Here is a 21,643-nt window from a genome sequence, read left to right as displayed (position 1 = left end):
GTTCTTAACCCGAGGTACTATTTCTGGGTTAGCAGAGTCTGTAACCTGAAGCGTATGTAACCTGAAGTGTATGTAACCTGAGGTACCACTGTACTATTCTGTCTCGTAATGTCTTTGTTGATATCTGTGTTTTATTTTGTATTGATTTTACAGCCTGAAATTTGACTATGGCTCTTAAACAAAGCTTGAGTTGCGGAATTTAATGGACATTAAATATATTATGATTAGCATAGAGGCTGATTTTGTGTTCACATTGGCCAATTTGTATACCTTTAAATCACTTGTGACTTGTTAATAAGGTGAGTGCTGCAGATTTTAGGATCGGAAGATATCTACTTTCACAGTGCTGAAAATGTAGATTGTCCTTTTCGCAACAATAAATGTGTTTCCCATTAGAAACCACTCTATCCGATACATTCTTACATAGGTGACTGCTAGCATCAAAGCTGTTATACAGGCTAATGTTATATTTGTAGTTTTATATGGATACAGTACTCAAAACTGGAAATCAAATTGCCGGGAAATCAGATGCTTACCACATAAGAAAATAAGCTTATTTCTTGACAGGGGTGGGGGAACAGAAAGGAGTTTGAAATAAAATAAACACAAAATTCTTCTGTTGGCAGTCTTTATAGTTTGATTTTTAAAATGTGCACAAAAAAGCATTTGCAAGTAATTTCCAAATAGCTGTATTACATCTGTCAGTGAGTGGAAGGAACACCCACAAAATGTGTTTTACGTCTTCAATTTGTTTTCCACTCCTGTGGTAAAATCTGGCCAAACTGCTCTATTGTGGGGCAGGGCCCTAGTGGGAGCTTAGAATTATCAGTGTGTGTTTGAAATCCTGCATTATAGATACTGAATTTAAAATGTTTCCAGCCCTGGTAAGCTTTTGTCACCCTGGAGCTGGAAAATACGTTTCCCTTGTTTTGCTGGAATCTGACATCCAGAATGAGATTTCTGCTCTTTCACGGATTCTTTCAGCCCAACAGATGTTGAAAGCAGCCAAATTTTGTTTCTTAATAAGCCCAAACAAGAGCAGTATTAGAATGCCTTTATTAGGCCAAATAAAAGCCACAAAACATTAAGCAAGCTTTTGAGTAACACAGAACTCTTCCTCAAGCTCCCTGTTTAAAAAGGTGATGGAGGAGGGGGTGAGGGTGTTTGCCTGTTTGCCATATGTCTTAAGAGGATGCTTCTGGAAGTTCTTTGCAGACTAATTGTTTTCAGTTTTTCCCAGTGTAAAAGATTTTGTAACACCAAAGCATACTGGTATAAAAAACTTGCCCTTTGAAAATCTAGAGGTGAGCAGTTTACTTTATGTATCTCCTGAAATCACAGCCTAGCATCACAAATGAAGCCAGCTTAGAAGCTTGGGTAAGTTCAACAGTATGTGAGAGAGTGTGCTCTTGATTTGTTTTCCATGACATTTGTTTTAGAGTCACTTGGGATCAAGATATCGAGAAACTTTCAGCTTGGAAAGTTATAGTTTGCAATTCTCTGCAATGACAAACCACAGGTATCTTGCAAGGGCTGCACCTGAACTTGGGGTGCATTTTTTAAAATCCCAACAACACTCCGTGTTTCTAGTGTGTAAACCAGTGAATCCTAGATGCTCTTCATTCTAGCACTGCTGTGCAGTAAATGGAGCTGTTGGAAAGGAAGCAGCTGTGTCAGTGTAGCAGGGATAGGGAGCAAAGGGAGAGAGAGAGCTGTCTACACAGCCTTTCCCCTCTATTAACATCTCAATAAGAGGCCTTGCCAAGGCAACCTGAGCTAGATGACTCCATCATGCATAACTGTGCAGCCTTGCTGTGTGAGAGGGGAGGCAGTTGGGCTTACAGCAAGGAGAGTCTTGCCTGTTCAAAATGTCTCCCTTTTCATACCATAGGCCTGCTCCTCTCTGAGCCCTATGATGTCTTAGAGAGGGAGTTAAATTCTTTTCAACAAGAGGATTGTCAACTCAGCTTTGACTGGAGAAGCTCAGTTCCCAATTGTCTGAGATGGGAGTCGGTCTCCTTAGCAACCCGGGGCATTATGATCGTATCCTTGCGAATTTTCATTAAGTCCAGTCAAGGTCTCTGTCTTGATATTTGAAGCCCTGTATATGCTGCTTGTGCTCACGGGACAGTCTGCCTGCTTTGACAGCCGTGTTCCACTGGAACAGTGATGGGCAACCAATGGGGGGGGGGCAATTTCACAGGGTCTAAATCTATCCTGTGCCAGGGGACTTGAGTGCAGCTTTCTTTAGCTGCAAGTGGGCAACTTGGGAATGAAACATGAAAAGCTTGAATTTTACATTTCAAGTGAGGTTGTCATTTTCTTCAACCAGAAATGAGGAAATGTCATAAAATGTGAAAATTATTAAAACTTTTCCCCAATTCATCCAGGTTTTAATAGAGCTTTGGAATTTGATACCAAACACTAGGTGATGAAAAGAAATATAGATTTGTGTCTCATTGTGAAAGGGCTTAGGGAAAGCACATAGAATTCCAGCCTTTTGGAAGTATCCAAAAAGCATTATGGTTTCTGCATTTCTGTGTGCTATTATTTTCTGTTTCCACACAGAATAGAAACTTCTGGATTTGCATTGAGATTCCTGCGTTGCAGGGGGTTGGACTAGATGACCCTCAGGGTCTCTTCCAACTCTACAATTCTGTGATTTGGTTACATAATGAAATCAAATCTGTTCAAGTAGCTGGATGCCTATGTAGCTTTTCTGTTTTTGTACTTGCTTGGGCACAGACAAGAAGCCTTTGATCTGACAATGCTTTGGTATGTGTTTGGGAAGGAAATTGTGTGTAATGCCAGTGAATATTTCTAACACTGATTTTCACACTCCCTATTTTGTCTGATGATGGATTCTCATGAGACAGAGATGCAAAGGAATAGTACCACTTACATGTATGATTTTGAGAGGGCTGAAATTAGGAATCTGGTGCTTGCTTGCTTGCTTGCTTGCTTGCTTGCTTGCTTGCTTGCTTGTTTCTCCTCTGATTCTTTAACTGTGACTTAAAACCATCCTTTTGCAAAGACTGTTGGCAGGGTAGTATACCTTTCACTATTTTGGCTATGTCCTTGTTATTCTAGCAAACAGTGTGCAAGGTTGCACCAATTGGGAATCCCTGAACCAGAGAGCATTCCAGGCTTTATTTCCTTGGCTTTTGTTGGTTTAACATAGCAGGGTATTTGTGTGTGCATGAATACAAAGTCAGTGGCAATATTTACCCTAATACAAAAGGGTGGAGGGAGCTCTGCAAGGCAGTAGAAGCTGCAAATAGAAAAGCATCCTGAATGTGAAAGGTGGCAACTGTCTTGTCTTTGTCCTTTTGTATGCTTCCTTTGTGACATCTGGCAGCAGAGCTCTATCATAGCAACTAAGCACCCAGGCTGGGAAAGAAGAAGACTGGAATTGGAAGAAAGGCAGGTTTTATATCCCAGGTCTGCTCATAGGAAGCTGCCTTACACAAGGACAGGCTATTTGTTCATCTAGACCAGTATTGTCTGCTCTGCTATGACTGGCAGTCATTTTCCAGGGTCTCAGGCAGGGAATTTTTTACCCACCTACTACCTGATCCTTTTTTACAACAGAGATGGAATCTGAGACCATACATTTATTGTTCCTGTCCCCTGGTGGCAGTAGCGGTGCTATTGTTGGTCAAGGAGTCACTACTGTTCTTGGTCTAACTTCCTGCTGCATTTCAGAGCCAGCATGGTGTGGTGGTACCTGAGAGACCAGGGTTCAAATCTCCACTTAGCCATGAAGCCCCCACTGTATGACCTTGGGGTAGTCACTAGCTCTCAGCTGAGCCTACCTCCCTGGGTTGCTGTGAGGATCAAATGGAGAGGGGGACAAATATGTATGCCACCATGAGCTCCTTGGAGAAGGTGGGATATAAAGGTAATAATAAAACAAATATCATAATAATAAAGCCCCATTTATAATTGCATTACAGGTGCAGCTTACAGAACTGTGTTGTGTGTCATAATGCAGTGATAGAGAGTGGAGCCGATATCAAGGACTGCTTGATCGGAAACAGCCAGCATCTGGAACCCAAATGTAAGCAGATGAATGATCTTTTAACTTTACTACTGTTTTCTAGAAGGGCTACTATTCCTCATCCATCACCACTTCCAGGATTTATCCTTTCTCAGCTAGAGCAATATGCAAGTGCACATGATTAGCAAATCAGTGGACCCAAGAGAGTACATTGGTGGTAAAAGCAATATCGTGAAATGGAGATTATTTAGAATCCTGCCCCAAATGTAGACAATAGCGTACTAAAAATAGCTCTGTAGTGAATAAAAGTTATCCTTAAAAATGATGGTGGCCCTTAGATCACACACAAGTGTCAGGCAACACAAGGAGTTACTAACTAACTAGCTATTTTCACATGCCCCAGATCAGGTATGGTTGGTGGCATGAATACAAGTGGGAAATTAGATTGTGGCCATTTTGAGGAGAGGGGTTGTCAATATATCCATGATCTGATCCATTGTTGCCGGTCTATAGTTTGGTTCCTGGATTCTCATGGAACCAATTTCAACAAATAATTTAAATTATTTGAAAGTACCTCCTAAAACGTATGTGCCTGTAAAATGAGTTTGTGCTCAGAGGATACGCAGCCTGCCAAGTCGGACCATGCTGCCTCTAACCTTTGAAAGTGCTGGCAATAGAAGTTGCAGGGACCAACATGCTGTCTTGTGCCTGGAGCCATGAAGCACACACTCGAATCAAGGTGGAACATACACACGTGAAATAAAAAGTAACCTAAAGCAGTTTTGGTATAATCATGAGGTGCATCAAAAACTGGTCCCTACAGTACAAGGAGCTGGTATTGAAGTCTTAGCAGCTGCCCATCTGAGCTGGTTGATCAAGGACTAGCTGTTTAAACTATCTTCTCTGAAACCAGGGTTTTAAAATGAGTGGAGGAGGGAGGGTTGGTACCTCCTTCGCTTGGGATGTGGAACTGTGACAAAAGCATTGCACCCAAGCAGTTAATTTGTGGTAGAAATGGTTGGCTTGCCTTCTCTCTCAAGCTGATTTTCAGGCTTTAACTGTCTGTAATGGAAAGGCTGGCTGGATTTGTATACACTGTGTATGACCCGAGTTGCAGAAGTGTTTACACTGTGTTTTGTCATTTAATTTGGACACTAATGCATTTGGTTCTCATGGGCATGAACAGACACCACAAAGGCTTTCTGATCATAACGATTTCGTCATTATTTCTTTTACTTGTTTAAACCACCCTATCCCCCACAGTGTAAGCTGGACAATACTTTAAAGAAATAAGTAATGAATCTTCTAAATCCTGCCTTTTAAAAAACCCTCATGCTCATCCTGGCCATGGATAATTTGCTCAGGCTTGGACTTTGTTGGGTTGCTAGAACTTCCAAAGTGAGAAGCAGCCCCAGGAATACCTATTTATATTCCTTGACTGTTTGCTGTACTTACCCCAGTCAGAAGCGGTATTTCCTGTTGCTATCAATTGGAGCTATTGCCACATCCCATCAAGAGTGCACTTTGCTTCCACTATTCCATTTTTCATGTTTGATATTGAAGGGAACACAAGAGTAATCCAATCTTGCCTTTCCCACTCACATAGGCCAAATCTTTGAGATTTAGCATATCCATGGGGGCACGAATGGGGCAATCCTAACCTTCAACCCATGCTGCTAGGTGTTTGGATTAAGCAGAATTATCTCTGTAAGGGGCAGGGAGGCTCTGACACAGACTATTTTACAGCTACCACAGGCAATGTTCCCACTGATGAGAGGCCCCCAAATGGGTGTGTTGAGGGTGGGGTGCAGAGGAACATTGATTGATTGATTGATTGATTGATTGATTGATTGATTTGATTTATTATATTTTTATGTCACTTTTCATTCAAATGAATCCCAAAGTGGCTTACAAACAGTAAATAACAATAACATGATAGAACATAATAGAAAGCCACAAATACAGCATAAAGCATATAGAATAATTAACAGACCGCCAGTAAAACAATTACAGTGGTACCTTGGTTCTCAAACTCAATTTGTTCTGGAAGTCCGTTTGACTTCCAAGATGTTAAAAAACCAAGGTGCAGCTTCTGATTGGCTGATTAGCCCCAGAAACAATGCCAGCAGCCAAAACGGATGTTCAGGTTCCAAAAAACGTTCACAAACCAGAACACTTACTTCTGGGTTTGTGGCGTTCAGGGGCCGATTTCTTCGTCAGCTAAGCCGTTCAGGAACCAAGGTACCACTGTACAGAGAACTGGGCTGGCAAAGCATCAGCTGGATATTAAGCCAGCCCCTTTGCAGAAGAGGAATGTGAAATTGGAGCAGTAGAAACAATGTGTATTCTAAAGGGATGCCAGATCGAGCTCTCTGCTGTGGCAGCTTGGCGCTGGCACTCCCCCCCCCACCTGCCCTCCTGACCAATAGGAGGCAACAAGGCTTCAGATGTAGAGGTGGTGATCAACAGTTAGGGTTGCTTTTTGTAATCAAGAAAATAACATGCCATGCAGCATTTTCGTTCAGTTGCCCAACTACTCTTACAGCTGGGAGGCACTTTCTGCAACCCACATTCAGTCTAGTCCACTATAAATTGAACCCACTGGAGTTGTCATTTGTTTTGTTTTTGTTTGGGGGCTATCTCCCAGTTATCCTAGCAGTAGCTGTTTCTCCTTCTTTTCCCCATCTTTATTGAATATCTGACAACAACTTATTTCTTCTTCATCAGTTTTTCCCTCTGGACCATTGCTTCTCTAATAGTGAAGTAGGCATCCCTTGTGAGGCACCTGCAATTTTTAGAAAAGATTCAAACTCTGCCCTGACTCTACTACTACCACCTCTACCACCACCATATATTATATGTATCTTGAAAAAGAATCTTGTTCACTGGTGATTGATTATCAGTGCTAAATGCCCATTGGAAATCAGCACTAATACCCAATTGATCGTCTTTGGTGGGTAACAACCACTTGTTTCCTCCACATGCATGCAAATGTGCACACAGGCAAACAAACACATTGTTTACCCAGTTACTTATTGCCTTGACCCCTAAGCTAAGAATTAAAGTGAATGTTGCAAACTATGAACCACTCTTCCAGTTCCTTGGGGATTATTGAGTGATAATCCTGTTGACTTGGTAAGACCCATAATGACAGCTTTTGAGGATGCCTGCTCTAGAGTAAGTCTGCAGTTCCTGTGGCCAGTCTTCATATGTCATGTGTTCTGTGTTCTTTATTGTTTTTGTAGGTCCCCACTTAATTTGCCTCAATATGTTCACATACTTACAATTTGATGACCAAAAGCTTAGCTAGTACACAGTTATTTTGCTTCAGTGTCTTGTGGACAGTGTTTCATTAAAGGCAGCTTACTTCCTCATGCTACTCTTTACACTCAGCTCTACGTTATACTTAGTTCTATGTTTCTGACCCTTCCAGTTCTCTATTATGCTGCTGCGCTTCCTTGGAAAAGCCATCATAGGTCCAGTGCTAAGGATTTGAACATACTTCTTATTTGCTAATAGATTTATAAACTTAAATAATATTCTTCAAGAACAGATGGGTATATAACCCCTTTTTGGCATGCTGCTTCTTATGGTTTTGTAGGCCTTAAACAATTTGTTATAGTCATGAATCCAAGAGCTGCAAGCATTCATCTTTCACATGCCCATTAAAATATAAAGTCAGCTTTACAGCCCGCCTGGCACATTTGTTGTAGCCAATAGCTGGCAGTAGCCTTGTAATCCAGTTTTACCTTCTTCAGTGGAAACCAAGTTAAAGTTAAAAGGCTGCTTGTCTCCTTAAAATGTAAAACGTTTCTCTCTTCTTCTATAATAATGATCATACTTTTGCAGAAAGGTCAAAAGAGATCAGACTCTGAATGCAGAGGTCTATCCTGGACTAGAATCTATCACAACAGGAAACTGCTCTGTGTGGCCTGAGGTTCTCTGTAAACAGCCCATGTGAGTCAGAGACCTTGTTGTTAGCTGTCCAAATCACTGCATGACATTTGTATAATCGCAACTGTGCATCTGGAAGGCCTTGGAAATTTAACTCCAGGGAACTGACTTTAGGGGCTGTGTACATGCAGCCTACAGTGGCATTTGCATATGGGTGGCTCTGCAGAAATACAGAAAAAGGACATTGCAAGAACCTGCAGTCCCAGGTTCTTGTTTCTCCCCAACTCACCTTCAGAAGTGGGCTAAGGAGCCCTGGATATGCATCTGTCACATATGCACCTGGAAATGCTGACAATGCTTTCCACAATTTTTCTACATACATTTTAAAAATATTGTTTAGCTCTGCTTCACAAGCATGCCGTTTCTTCCTCTCTCATTATTAAATTTAGGGACTTGGTTGCAAGAGTAACAGGCCACGCTTGATGAAATCTCTCTTGCTCAAATAATAGTAGGTACCCATAAAAAGACAAAATATAGACTGATGTGAGCTAGATATGAAAATATCCAGATTCTTGCTAATCCAAGATGAGTGTTATCTACCGTATTTTTCGCCCCATAGGACGCACCACCCTATAGGATGCACCGGGGGGGGGGGGGGAATAAAGAAAAAAATATTATTTTCCCCCCCCAGGCACGGGGCTGGCGCGGGGGAAGCCCGAGCTTCCCCCGACCCCAGCCCCCAGAAGAGCCTGCTACCCACAAGTCTAGGGAGCCGCGCCGGTCTCCCCAGGCTTGCGGACAGCTGTGCGAAGCCCGGGCGCGCTGAGGCTTCCTAATGCAGGCAGCTCTGCGCGACCCTCCGGAGGCCGGCACGGCTTGGCGCGGAGCCCACATTTCCCCTTCATTTTTGGAGGGGAAAAAGTGCGTCCTATAGGGCGAAAAATACGGTAACTCTAGGACTGTTTGTTCACAATAAAATATAGCTCCCCTGCAGCAACTTATCTGCAACATGTGATTGCAGAATCAGTGACAGGCACCTTAAGAGATTGCATATGGCCCTCTCAATGAGACAGAGCCACTGAAAGGGAAGGCCTTGCCAGTCTGTTCTTTAAGTCTTCAGGTGACTGTGGTTCTTGGAGACATCATCTATACATGAGCCAGCAATGAACACTGGGAGCTGCGCAGGGGCTTGCTCTGATCTTTTTTATCTTGCTCTTGACTTGACGAAGGGTCTGTTTATCCACTATCACTTTCCCACCAAGCCCCAGCAGAACATGATACCACGTTGTGTGCAGTGATCTAAAGATTCAAGTGCAACAGTCTTTGAAATAATGGGATTTTGATGCTCCTTGGCAATTCCTTAAATTCTGAAATATTAGTCTTAGAACTCTTCAGGTTTTTTCCTTCTCAGATGTGGAGCTCTGCCTGTCTCAAGAAGACCTAAATCAGCAAACCAATCTCCCTTCCTTCTGTTTCTGGGTAGGTCCAGCGGGGTTTCTAGGTTTAGTTCTGGAATGGGGTTCTCTTATATCAGCATTCCTTCCCTTTGTCTTGGCTTGCAGACTCTTGAAGAGCATTGAGCTCCTAGGTTCTCCTGGCGCATCTACTTACTTTGTCCTACCAGCAATAGAAGGGACATGTCTGTCCTTCTTCTCTGTCTGCATGCCTCCTGAACTTCATCTGCTGGCTCTTCTTCCATTGGTCTAAGTCAGCTTGTTCATCTTCAGATGTTGTTGAAGTTCATATCTCATCAGCCCCAGGCAGCATGACCAGTAGTCAGGGATAATGGAAGTCAGAGTCCAGAAAGATCTGGAGGGGCGCCATTCTGCCTTCCTCTGGTCTAAGTGCATGAGGGGCAACCTATCCGAACTGAACCAAGTAAGCAGCTTTCTTCAGGGATCTTGAGCATAGTTGCTGCAGCTGTTCCATTACCTCCATCATGATCACAGAATATGCCTAATTTGTCAGAAGCAGGAAAGGTGCTGAATTCAGAACTTTGAGGCAGAGCTAGTGGTTTCTTGCTACAGCTGGATGCATGGATATTCCAATCCTAGATATTTGCAGAAGCAAATTCCTCCAGTTTTGCCCCTAGTTGCCTTGTCCATTGTTCCTCTGTAAGACATTTACTTTCTTGCCCAGCTCCCAGCACTTACACCAGAAGACATCAGTCCATAATTAATCCTGGTTAAGCAAGACTTTTCACTGTGGGAATAGCTTTCTGGGGCTAACTAGTCCCAAACTAAGTAGTTATTGTCCAGGCAGAAGTCTCAGATTAATTGTTTTTAGTGAAAACATTTTGATAATAGATATTTTGGCTGTTTACCCGACAGGTGAATGCAACAATAGGGATTAACTACGTCTTTCCCCATTTATTACACCTGGGAAGACCCAAAGGCACTCAGCCTACTGACACACCCCATTATAGTGAGTGCATCAACTAACAAAAGTCTCCTATTTAAATAGAGCAATGCATCCTAGGAGCTGCAGTTGTCCCTGTTGATGGCTAAGTGTACAGCACCATCTACCACATTAGGCCCGTGAGGGACCACTGAATTGTCTAAATAAATCCTGAGCGGAATAGAGCAAGCATTTGTGAGAAGCTCCCACTCCTGTTACCAACACAAACAAACCAGCCCCACACCACCTGTTTCCCTTCTCCCTCACCACATGGAACTTCCGGGCTCCACCCCACCTCCTGACCTCTAGCTGCAGCTGCTCCCTGCGTCTGTGGGTATCCCCTCTATCCCACCTACCATCAGATCAAGAGAGAGAAAGGAGTTGCTTTTTGCAGTAGCTCAAGCCACCCAGAGAGTGTGCTTTTTCATCTTTGCATTTCTGCAATCTCAACCCCACCCTCTCCTTTCTATTCTGTTTTTTAATGTTATTGTTATTGTTATTGTTATTATTATTAATTCATCTCTGGCTTTTCAGGAGTGCTCATACACAGCGGAGTCTTTCATCACTACTGTATAATAGAACAGGAACTCTGTGCCAAGGACTGTTTTCTATTTTATTTTAAGGGTTTATAAAACAGTGTATGTAATTGAGTGAGTAAACTGAACGTTTTCTGGAGCCCCTGAGGGCTGGAGCTTCGTGGTGGTCCTGGGTTTTGGCCCTCGCCCCTTCTCTCTCTTCCCACACACCCTTTCTGCTCCTCCTCCTCCTCTTTTACAGCTTAGCTTTGCCATCACCAGCAGCAATCTGTCTGGAGCTAATTGAGCAAACAACAAGGAGATGCTTTCATATTCCCCCCGAAGGCAGGGCTCTCCAGGACAGATGCTGCCAGTGAATAACTGCTGTCCGGTGGAGGAAAGCACTTTGTCATGAATGCCCAGTGCCATGATGGAGTTTTGCTAGGACTGAGTCATTTCTGTCCCTGTGTTTATTCAAATTGCAGTTTGATTGCAACAGAAGTTCATCAGCCTTCTAGATCCCAAGCTTTCTGTGAGGGGCTCTCTGTCTGCGTTTCCCAAGGAGTTTGCTTGTTGCAGCACTCCTCTGTTCCCAGCAGAAATTCCTGCGTAACAAGTGACACATTTTCCAAGCCATTCAGGTTGGAGCACCCAGAACAAATGGGCCAGGCAATGCTCCCTCACCAAGCACTAATCAGACATTTTGATGTGGCTCTGGATCTGCTTGGCACAGATGCTCTCAGTCTGAAACAATTGTGCCAAGCAGAGCCCAAATTCTGGGACCCTTTTGAAAGTACCTTCTTTAATCCCTCTCTTTTCTTTGCGGCTTGAATGCATCTGTAACCTTGCCAATGGCAAATAAAAGACAGCCTGGTAAGAAAATTTTGAGGAGGTGGAGAATTTGCAAAACCCTATCTGGGTTTTAGAACAGGGTGAAGCCAGCTGAAAAGAACTGCCTCTCGACCCGGGACTGAAAACTCCCATAGAGCCCTTTTGTTTCTGCTAATTCTGGGCCCACTTCCGTACAGGGCTGACAGAAGAGGGTTCAGCTTCTTGCCAAAGGGAGGTTGGTCTGGGTGGGGTCGTACTGTGATTTAGTTTCTACAGCATTTCCTTCCTTTACGCCAGTGTGACTCCACGCTGATTTCCAGATATACACCTGCCAGCTACAGCTGCTGGTTGCTCTCTGCCTTTGTTGCATGTGGCAGTGATTGATACTTGTAAGCACTCTCATTCAAGGCACCTTCTAATGTTTGGTTAGGTGACTGCCTCAGACAGGAACAGATCATTTGTTTGCTGTGCCTAACTTACCAAAGAATCTGTGCCCCTCCCCCTCAAAAATAAATAAATTCATTTCTAAATTGGATAAGGCATAGGTTTTAAATAACTCATTTTTTAAAAATGTGTTTCTTTTTCTCTCTTACAGCTAAGCACATTAATGAAGTTATTATGGGTACTGAACAGCTGATGGAAATCTGAATTTGACAGATTTAAAAGAGGGTTTTCTGGCTGCCTGAGCTTATGGCATGGCTAGAGCCTGCAGTCCTGTTTCATGATCTGACTCCTAGCATCGTTGACACCGGTATCCTCTCCAGCTTTTAACTTCTTATTTACACCTTAATAAATAAATATTTACAAGAACATCTCTCTGTTTCCTCTGTGTGACTCTTCCCTCCCCCCCCCCACCATATCCTCCCTCATTGACATGCATGCTGCCTTGCACAGGGTGATATTGGTTCCTGTAAATCCAGTGAATGCTGTGTGTTGCCAACCAAGCTAAGAGCAGGGACCACACAGATTGTACTCAGTCAAAAGAACAGCTTAGCTGATCTCACTGTGATGAAAGTGCCAACTTTCTGGGTTCCAGTACCTTAAAAAAGCAAGATAGTACAAGATGATTCAGTTTTAGGCTAACTACGCAATGTTACAAAACGATTAAATAACAGTGGGAGGAGAAGCAGTAACTGCAAGGTGATGCACAGTGAGAAAAATATTCTCTGCTAAAAATCCACTTTCATTCTGAATTAACTAGTCTCACTCAGGCATCTGTGCCTATCGTCCCTAAAATTGTACAAAGCACTGCAGCCCTCAAAGGGCAAGCAGAATGTTGGGGAAAGGGGATAAAATATTTCAGAAACCATACATTCATTAGCCCAGCAGTCAGTATATTGAGAATTGTTTAGGTGTCTGCTGACTCCACCTTAAAATAATATAATAAAACTGAAATATCTACAGAAAAACAAGATGGTCATGAGTATGGAATGCCTTCCAAAGCAGATCAGGATTCATCTCCTTCCAAGGGGAAAAAGTGGGGGAGGATAATAGTATTTAAAATCATGAATGCCTGAGTTTTGGGATTCACTGCAAAAGGCGTGATTGTTTGCTTGCAGGACATGTTCACACTTACATAATTTTAAATTCTTATGTCTATTTGAGTGACAATAATCCAGTATCTGAATTGGCTCCATATGATCTTACTCCTTATTCATGGAAATGCACAGACACACAAGGCTTTAGAGCTGTGATCACACCATGTCAACATAATACAGCAGATAGGTCAAGGTTATATCAAGGTTTATAATTAAATGCCAGAATATACATGTATCTGAGAAAGAAGGATGTCTCACAATGATAAGACCACAAGTAGTTGCTTTGGGGACCATACATTCAGTAAAAGCTCATGAAAGAGCCCTTCCAGGTGGGTAATTGTGTTTTTAAAATCATTTGCAAGCACTTGCTACCTGGTAGAATACCGGTATATAATATGAACTAAGCTTTGCTCATAAACTAATGAGCACTTTATCCTTAAACCACTTATGTTATCAAACCACCTTGTGCAGATGTAAACTCAAATATTTTTCAAGCTTCCACATGATGAACAGTACCTGCAAATGAATGGCTTAGCCCAGGCTATATCTGCAATACCCTATTATCTCATATGAACCTGCCCAGGCCCTGAGATCTTCAGGGGGAGGCCCTTCTCTCAGTCCTGCCACCCTCACAGATGTGCTTGTGAGAATGCAGGAGGGTGCCTTCTTGGTGGCTGCTCCCTGACTTTGGAACTCTCTTCCTGGAATAAGTTAGACTGGCTCCTTCCCTGTTGTCCTCTTCCTTTTTATTCCAACAGGCCTTTAGGAACTGCCTGTTTTTAAGGAAAGAGCTGCTGCTGTGATGTTTTTATTGTTGTTATTCATATTTTATATTATTGATTAATTACTTTTTAATGATTTCTGTGTTTTTAGCTTTTCTGTTTTAGCTGTATTTTGCACTTTTTTTGTAAGCCACCTTGAGTCCCAAGCCAGGGAAAAGGTGATATATGATGAAGAAGAAGAAGAAGAAGAAGAAGAAGAAGAAGAAGAAGAAGAAGAAGAAGAGGAGGAGGAGGAGGAGGAAGAGGAGGAGGAGGAGGAAGAAGAAGAGGAACAGTGGATGTTACAGTGGATATCAAAGGAAAATATACCACAGGCTAGCCATTTAGTGAACCAACTCCTGTTGTTTATCTTAAATTTTTGGCAAGCTTTGGCTTACCTTGGGGCATATATTACCATTCCTTTACTATCTTAGAGTGTGTCCTGACCACTCAGAGGGTTTTTGTTCTGTTGTTAGTATTCACCTGAAGATGGAGCACACAGTACACCGTTTCCTGTGCTTTGTCACTGTTTGCCTTACCTTTGCTGATTTTGGCAAAAACTAAAAGCCTGAGTGCTTTATGTCACTGTTTTACAGTTACACATTTAGTCACCTCTTTTAGGTTCATTGCATCAAAAGCTGGTAGCACTTAACTACCCTAAACTTTGTTATTCATTCATTTAATTTATTTATTTAATTAATTTGTATACGGCCCTTCATCTGAAAAGCTCAGGATGGTTCATAGCATAAAAATACAAAATAAAAACACAAAACACATAATAAAAACAACAACAAAACAAAGCAATAACCCCCTCCCCCCGCATAAGAATACTGAGACTATGCAGTGATTATGGATTCCATAAACCAAGGAAATATTTTTTTTAATGGATGGAAGACAGGAGAGAAATAGTAAACCTGAGTCCCATTTAAAATCTCTTAAGCCTCTTGAAGGTTAAATATTGATCTAAATGTGAATATTACTATACTAGCATAGTCATGGTAAACCAAGCTCCAGTGGAGTGGTATGCATCTAACCCTTTAGCCAAAATAGTTTTATTTAAAACAACACGCATGTCCTGTCAACCACAATTCAAAATACAATTCCAGGATCATGGTGCAAAATAAAGTTCTTGAACTTTTGTGTGCCAGAAAGAGGCTCTTCTTAAAATGTTTAGTTCACAGGAATCTGACTAGCAGAACTCTTAAATTGCACATCTAAGCCCGGTTGTTTGGTCTCTGCTACCAGATATTGGCCCAGAGGAATATTAGTTCATTTTCATTAGACAAAGTGATAAACATGATCCTGATCTTTTTTCCCCCTAAGGGGAGCAGCATTTTTTCCCCCATTTAACACAGGAGAATCAAAATTATAAGCCAACCCTGCCCATTCCTTCATAAATTAAAAATAACCACATTAAAGAACTGGCTCCAAATGGAAAGATGTGAAGCAGCAGCTGTCTAAGATGAAAGGCTGCCTGTCTCTCCACATGCAGCCCTGTGCAGCTCTTTGGTCCTCCTATATGGCCCAAGTTAACCCTGCATCTAAGTCCTTATGAACTGCTCCAACATCTAATGTCACATTGCACTTGTGGAAAAGAATGCAGAAGGATAACTTTGTTCCACAAATACCCAGAGAAAACTTCAGCACCCTATTATCTTTTTAAAATGTAACTAGCGATAGAACTCAAGGTACCAACATATTGGACTATTCTGGGACATCCTGTGAGCAGGTTACAAAACAGTAGCATGCCCACATAGTCAAGGCATTTAGATGTATGTGTACATAGCACTGATATTGCCATAAATTGTGAGATCTGTCTAAAGTTCAGGTTAGTGGATTGGGCAGAAGTCTGCAGAACGCAGCCTCCATTTTAAAAACTTAACATTTTACTTTAAAAAATATAGAATCTCATCCATTGCCCCTTTGTGTTATTCTACTGTAACCCAATGTTGCTCTACTTCATACATAGCCAGATAACCCAGATCATATTCTGATTCATTCTATAACTTTGGGGTTTGCTAAGTACAAAATGTGCATTGCTTGCATTTGCTGGAAATGGTTCTCATGCATTTAAACCTGTGTATAGAAGCAGCAGTTGGGAAAAGATCAACCTTTCCCACTCTCCTAAGTGAATTTACTGAGAAAATCACAAAGGTGTGTTGAAATCACAAAGGTGTGCTGATCTTAGGTGACACAATATGTCTGTCTTCTGTATGCAAGTATCCTGAATACAAAATGTAAATTGAGAAGTGAGCCTGAGGAGTTGGTACCATAGTTTTTTGCAAGGTCTTTGCTCCTATGATAACTCCCCATATCTATACCAGATGTTATCTCCTTGTCTTCATAATTCTGTTTTGCGTAGTGTCGTGAGATGGGATGGGAAGCCTCAGTGAGCAGATTAGAACTGAGGTCCTCAATTCAAGTTTTCTGCTGCTTGCAAGTGCTGCTGACTGCTAGAGGAACCGGCTTTTCCTTTTTGCCTTTTATGACCTGCAGGTGTTTGGGGCAAGATAAAAGTAGATTATCAAAGCACAGATTTGCTCTTGATGTAGTCACTGTGTGTGGCAGCAGTGCAATTATGAATAATTCCAAATAATGGTTCCTCTAAAAATCACAAGATAGCTGTTTTAATTTAACCCTCTAGTGATCTGGCAGTGAGATTCTGGGGTCTGCTCTGCACAGGGCTCACCTTACACATCCTTCCAGTAACAGAGGTGCTTCCTCTGGGTTCATGCTAATGTAGTTGTGTCTTATAGCAGGCACCCTCCACACGGCTAGTTCCTGCTCCCTTGCATCCTAGCAGCTCTTTGCCTCAATCCTCTTCCAAGTGGAAACCATCAGCTCTTGAGTCCCTACAACTGCACAGATCTCTGCAAGGCAGTGGCTTCTCTAGTGAGCTGCTCTTGTACTGTAGTTACTTATTGTGACCCATTTCCATCACACATCTTAAGCCATGATATGCCATAGTTCAAAGTACCTCCTTCAAAAAGCCCTGGGGCTCAAGCAGCCACCACCCCACCCCCAAACACCTTCAGTGTCCAATTTGCCTGTTGTACATTCTTGTAACACACACACACACACACACACACAGAGAGAGAGAGAGAGAGAGAGAGAGAGAGAGAGAGAGAACGTAATCATTTTGAAGTTGGTGGAGCTACAAGTGTGACCAACAGGTCCAATTTAAACATGAAATTATATGGCCACATTAAACTTAAAGAGCTCACACTGTGCTATCAACACACATGACTAGCACCACATTTTCTTTGGCACGGAGTGCCATGCAGGCAAATGAGTATCAAAAGAGGCAACAGCCACATCTTTACCTCTTTTTCCCTTTCCCATTCTCATCCCTGCAGATCTGCATGAGGCCAAGTTTGAAAATGTGTCAATTACATGTGGCTGTACTCTTAAAATAGGCAGGATGAGGGCTGCAAGACTACCAATACCACATCAGGTGTTTCCTCTTCAAGCATCATCTAGAAAAGCACTCTACACTGTGGTAAAAAATAGCTTGGCCCAAACAGACACACTTTTCTGGTGTAATGGGGTTTCCAGCTGTGGGGAAATCTCACAGATTGCTTGATTCCCCCAAAAGACCTGTAGACTGGCCGTCAGAGCCTAAGGTAGAGATCTCTCCTCAGGGCCCCAGGAGAGGGGAGGTGGCCTCTAGTGCCAGTGGGTCCACACAGGATGGTTCAGGGAATAGACCCATCTCCTCCCCTGTTTTATCCTTATATTTTCATGGGACTGAAACTTTTTATCATCTGCGCTGCCCTTTCAGTAGTATCTAGTTTCTTGACATACATCTCAAAATGTGATTATAAGACCTGGAGACTGACTTATGGGTTCAGTTCTCTTCAGGGAAGTATTTCTTTCATTAGAAATGTACCCTGTAAAAGCATTTGCATTGCATTTACAAGCCAATGGAGAAGAATTGTTCTCCAAATGCTGTGAGGCTCAAGAGACTCCAACATTTTTATAATAAAATCAGCCATATCTTTGTTCTGGTGTGTCATGTGCAGCCTGTGTGTTCTGATAGATAGGCCAGCCTATCTTGTGGCAGGCCAGTTTAGCAATGTAATATTATCAGAGTCCCATTTTTGTCAGACCAGTTATGAATGTGTTGGCTGAGATTCGTGTTAGGAATAGTGAAGATACAATAGCTACTCTGCTTTCTGGAAGGAGGGGCAGGGGAACATGGCAGATTGTGCATTTATCACTCTGTCTATGGAGATGCCCATTTTCCAGCCTGGAAAACTAGATGACAATTTAAAAAATCTTGTTTGAACACAGTAGCAAACTCTAGATGTAATTTTAAAGCTAGATGTAAAACAAATCTTACCAATGTGCTTTTGGCCCTGCTGGGTGTGTGGCCAAAACCAGCGACGTTGCCAATTAATCGGTGTAATTTTGCTATGAGTAAATACCATTTTCCTAAACACACTAATTGCTGGGAAGATATGATTTTCTTCATCTTAATGACATACAGGGTTGTTATAGCTGAAGGTCTAGAAATCTGCATAGCTTCTATTATATCCCAAGGCACTGCGCTTTCTAGCATGGGATCTACAAAACATTATGCACATTATGCACATCTAAGCAAACTTGCAGCATCAATTACAAAATTCACATGCTTAGTTTCAGACCTTGAGTTACAAGGTTTAGTGCAGATATATACACATGAATACATGCAGCCATACATTTATACCAACTCTTAACTAAGCTGCCAACCCAGAGTGGTAGCCTTTCAAACATATCCCAGGAACTACATTTAGGAACATAGGAAGTTGCCTAGCACTTAGTCAGGCCATGGAGCCATCTAGATCCTTATTATCCACCCTGACAAGCAGCAGCTCACAAGGTTTACCAGTGGGGTCCCTTCCAGTCCTGTGTGGGAATGCTGGGGATTAAACCTGGAACCCTTTCATCCAAAGCTGAGGCTCCACCACTGAGTTATGGCCCAGGGCCACTTAAGTCAACGTGCACAACAGCCAAGTGGGATAGCTCAGTTGGTACAGCATGAGGCTCTTACTTTCAGGGTTGTGGGTTCAAGCCCCACGTTGGGCAAAAGATCCCTGCACTGCAGAGGATTGGACTTGATGGTCATCATGGTCCCTTCCAACTCTACAGTTTTATTAAGTCAATGTGCACAGCAGCTTCAGACAAGGGACACTTGTAGGTATCCAGTGTCCCAGCTCTACAAATGCAATACACTACGGAGCTCAGAGCCTGCTCCAGCCCAGAAGAAGGGCATATGTGCTCAGCATTTCTTGGGAGAGCTTGGACAGTAGATGTTTTTGGACTTAACTGCTTTCCCTGCTCCCTGGCCAGAAGTACAAGAAAGCGGCCTTGAGGAAATGGCTCTGGCATGATATGTGTGTGTCTATGCGAGAGTGCACACCAGTTTCTGATCCCTTGCTGTCATTTAGAAGAAGAAGAGTTTGGATTTGATATCCTGCTTTATCACTACCCGAAGGAGTCTCAAAGCAGCTAACATTCTCCTTTCCCTTCCTCCCCCACAACAAATACTCTGTGAGGTGAGTGGGGCTGAGAGACTTCAGAGAAGTGTGACTAGCCCAAGGTCACCCAGCAGCTGCATGTGGAGGTTCCCCAGATTACGAGTCTACCGCTCTCAACCACTACACCACAATACAATACAGCTGCCAAACCAAAGTTCAAACAGAGGCTTATTCTCCCATTGTCAGGCTCTCAAGAGAGGAAGCACCTGTATATACTCCTCTTCCCCAGTGGTGGTAACTCCAGTTAAGGAGTGAAGCTAATCCTGAAGTAGCAGGATTTTACTTCATCTCCCAGGTTTGACTTGCTGTTCTCATGAGAGTTAAAAATATTTATACATCAACAGACTATGTCCACACATGTGAGTACTTGGTAGGTATATCTGAGGGGGAATGACACTCTCCCTTAACACTGTCTCTTAACATCTCTGATTAATCTGCATTTGAGAATATAGGTTACCTCCACATATGAGTGGCAGTGGGTCGAGAAATAACTGTTGCAGGCACAGCAGACCAGTGGATAGGCAAAGCTCATAAACAGGTAGTGTGTTAAGGCAAACTTCGGGTTTATAAGGTACCAGAATTTCTGGGTGCCACATCAACTGGGATGCTTAAGGTTGTTTCAGTGCTGACCATCAAGATAAGAAAGCAAGGAGCTTGTGAGGCCTGCACTTGAGGGCAGCTGAGGAGCCTGCCATTGGGCCTTTATCATTCAAGGAAAACTGGAGGGGTTAGGGGATTTTCTTGGCTTTTGTATTTTAGCGGAAAGTAAAAGATCTGCCCCCTGGTTCCTTGCCCCCACCCCCCTTCCGCCCCCCACCTCAAGGAAAAGGACTAGCGTCTGGCCTTGTATGCATAAGCTAATCCTTTGTGCAACATCTAAATGGTTAATTGTGTTTGAGGAAGACGTACAGGCAAATGGGGGGGGGGGGAGAGAGAGACCACCCAGCATGAAACAGACAAGAAAGAGCAATCTTTGCAATGTTTAACCAGGGAGAGAGCAAAGTTGTTTAAAAATATTTAATTTACAACATTCCACTCTGCTGATTATAAGCCAGGCAGCCAAGAAAACGCCACTGCGTGTGGGGAACCATCCAGGAAGTTTGCAACAAATTCCTTGGATTGTTTTTAATCTTCCTCTGTCAAGCGCTTTTTAACCCAACCATTGCTACACTTAGGTTGCCAGAGGCCAGTAAAATAAGAGCCCATGCCTTCCTTCTCAAGAATTGTGTTTTTATTTTATTTTTAAGGAAGCCAGAGCAGAGAGGGAGCAAGCAGAACAGACTAGTGGGAAATGGCCTGGGTTATCTATCTATATCTATCTATCTATCTATCTATCTATCTATCTATATCTATCATCTATCTATCTATCTATCATCTATCTATCTATCTATCTATCTATCTATCTATCTATCTATCTATCATCTATCATCTATCTATCTATCTATCTATCTATCTATCATCTATCTATCTATCTATCTATCTATCTATCTATCATCTATCTATCTATCTATCTATCTATCTATCTATCTGTATCTATCTATTTATCTATCTATCTATCTATCATCTATCTATCTATCTATCTATCTATCTATCATCTAATCTATCTATATCTATCTATATCTGTCTGTCTGTCTATCTCTCTATCTATCTATATCTATCATCTATCTAGTTATTACATTTATATTCTGCCTTTTTAACAAAGAGCTAAAGGTAGTGTTCAGGGTTCTTCCCCCCATTTCATTTAATCCTCACAACAACCCTGTGAGGTAGGTTAGGCTGAAAGACAGTGACTTGCCCAAGTTCCCCCAGTGAGCTTCATGGCCAAGTGGGGATTTGAACCTTGTTCTCCCAGGTCCTCGATCGGCACTCTAACCTCTACACCACACTAGATGTCCAGCTTGCATGCTCGTCACTGGTCCAGAGGATAATCTTTTTCATAATACTTTTGGCCAGATGTCTGTATCACTTCACTAGCTGAATGAAGGGACTCTGCATCTTCTTTGGCCCTAAAGTGCCAGTTCTGTTACCTTTGCAATGTAATAATCATGGTAGTACCTGTCACACTCAAGGCCTATGGGAGAGTTACAAAAAGAGAGATGCTACACTGCCTTTCCACTCATTTCCACATAGGCAGGTTTTTGGACTTCTAGAGTGGTAAACTGTGTCACTGCTGATATGTATATGTGCA

The 21,643-nt window shown here is 42.4% G+C and overlaps 1 protein-coding gene and 1 long non-coding RNA gene across 4 annotated transcripts in view; one reads left to right on the top strand and one right to left on the bottom strand.

The window, feature by feature from the left end:
* Positions 1-12,449, top strand: part of EIF2B3 (eukaryotic translation initiation factor 2B subunit gamma) — an 89,819-nt gene extending 77,370 nt beyond the window's left edge. For all 3 annotated transcript variants that reach the window (XM_079980418.1, XM_079980419.1, XM_079980420.1), the window contains exons 11-12: positions 3,957-4,060; positions 12,233-12,449. In XM_079980418.1, the coding sequence (XP_079836544.1) occupies positions 3,957-4,060; positions 12,233-12,285 (157 nt within the window). In that variant the 3' untranslated portion in view covers positions 12,286-12,449. The remainder of the gene's footprint in view (positions 1-3,956; positions 4,061-12,232) is intronic.
* LOC307218339 overlaps positions 1-21,643 on the bottom strand; it is a 39,548-nt gene that overhangs the window by 12,531 nt on the left and 5,374 nt on the right. The gene's annotated exons all lie outside the window — the stretch shown is intronic.

Source organism: Podarcis cretensis, assembly GCF_951804945.1.
Source record: "Podarcis cretensis genome assembly, chromosome: 6".
NCBI lineage: Eukaryota > Metazoa > Chordata > Lepidosauria > Squamata > Lacertidae > Podarcis > Podarcis cretensis.
Note: the sequence above shows the minus strand (reverse complement) of the source record. Positions and strands in the feature narration are given on the sequence as shown.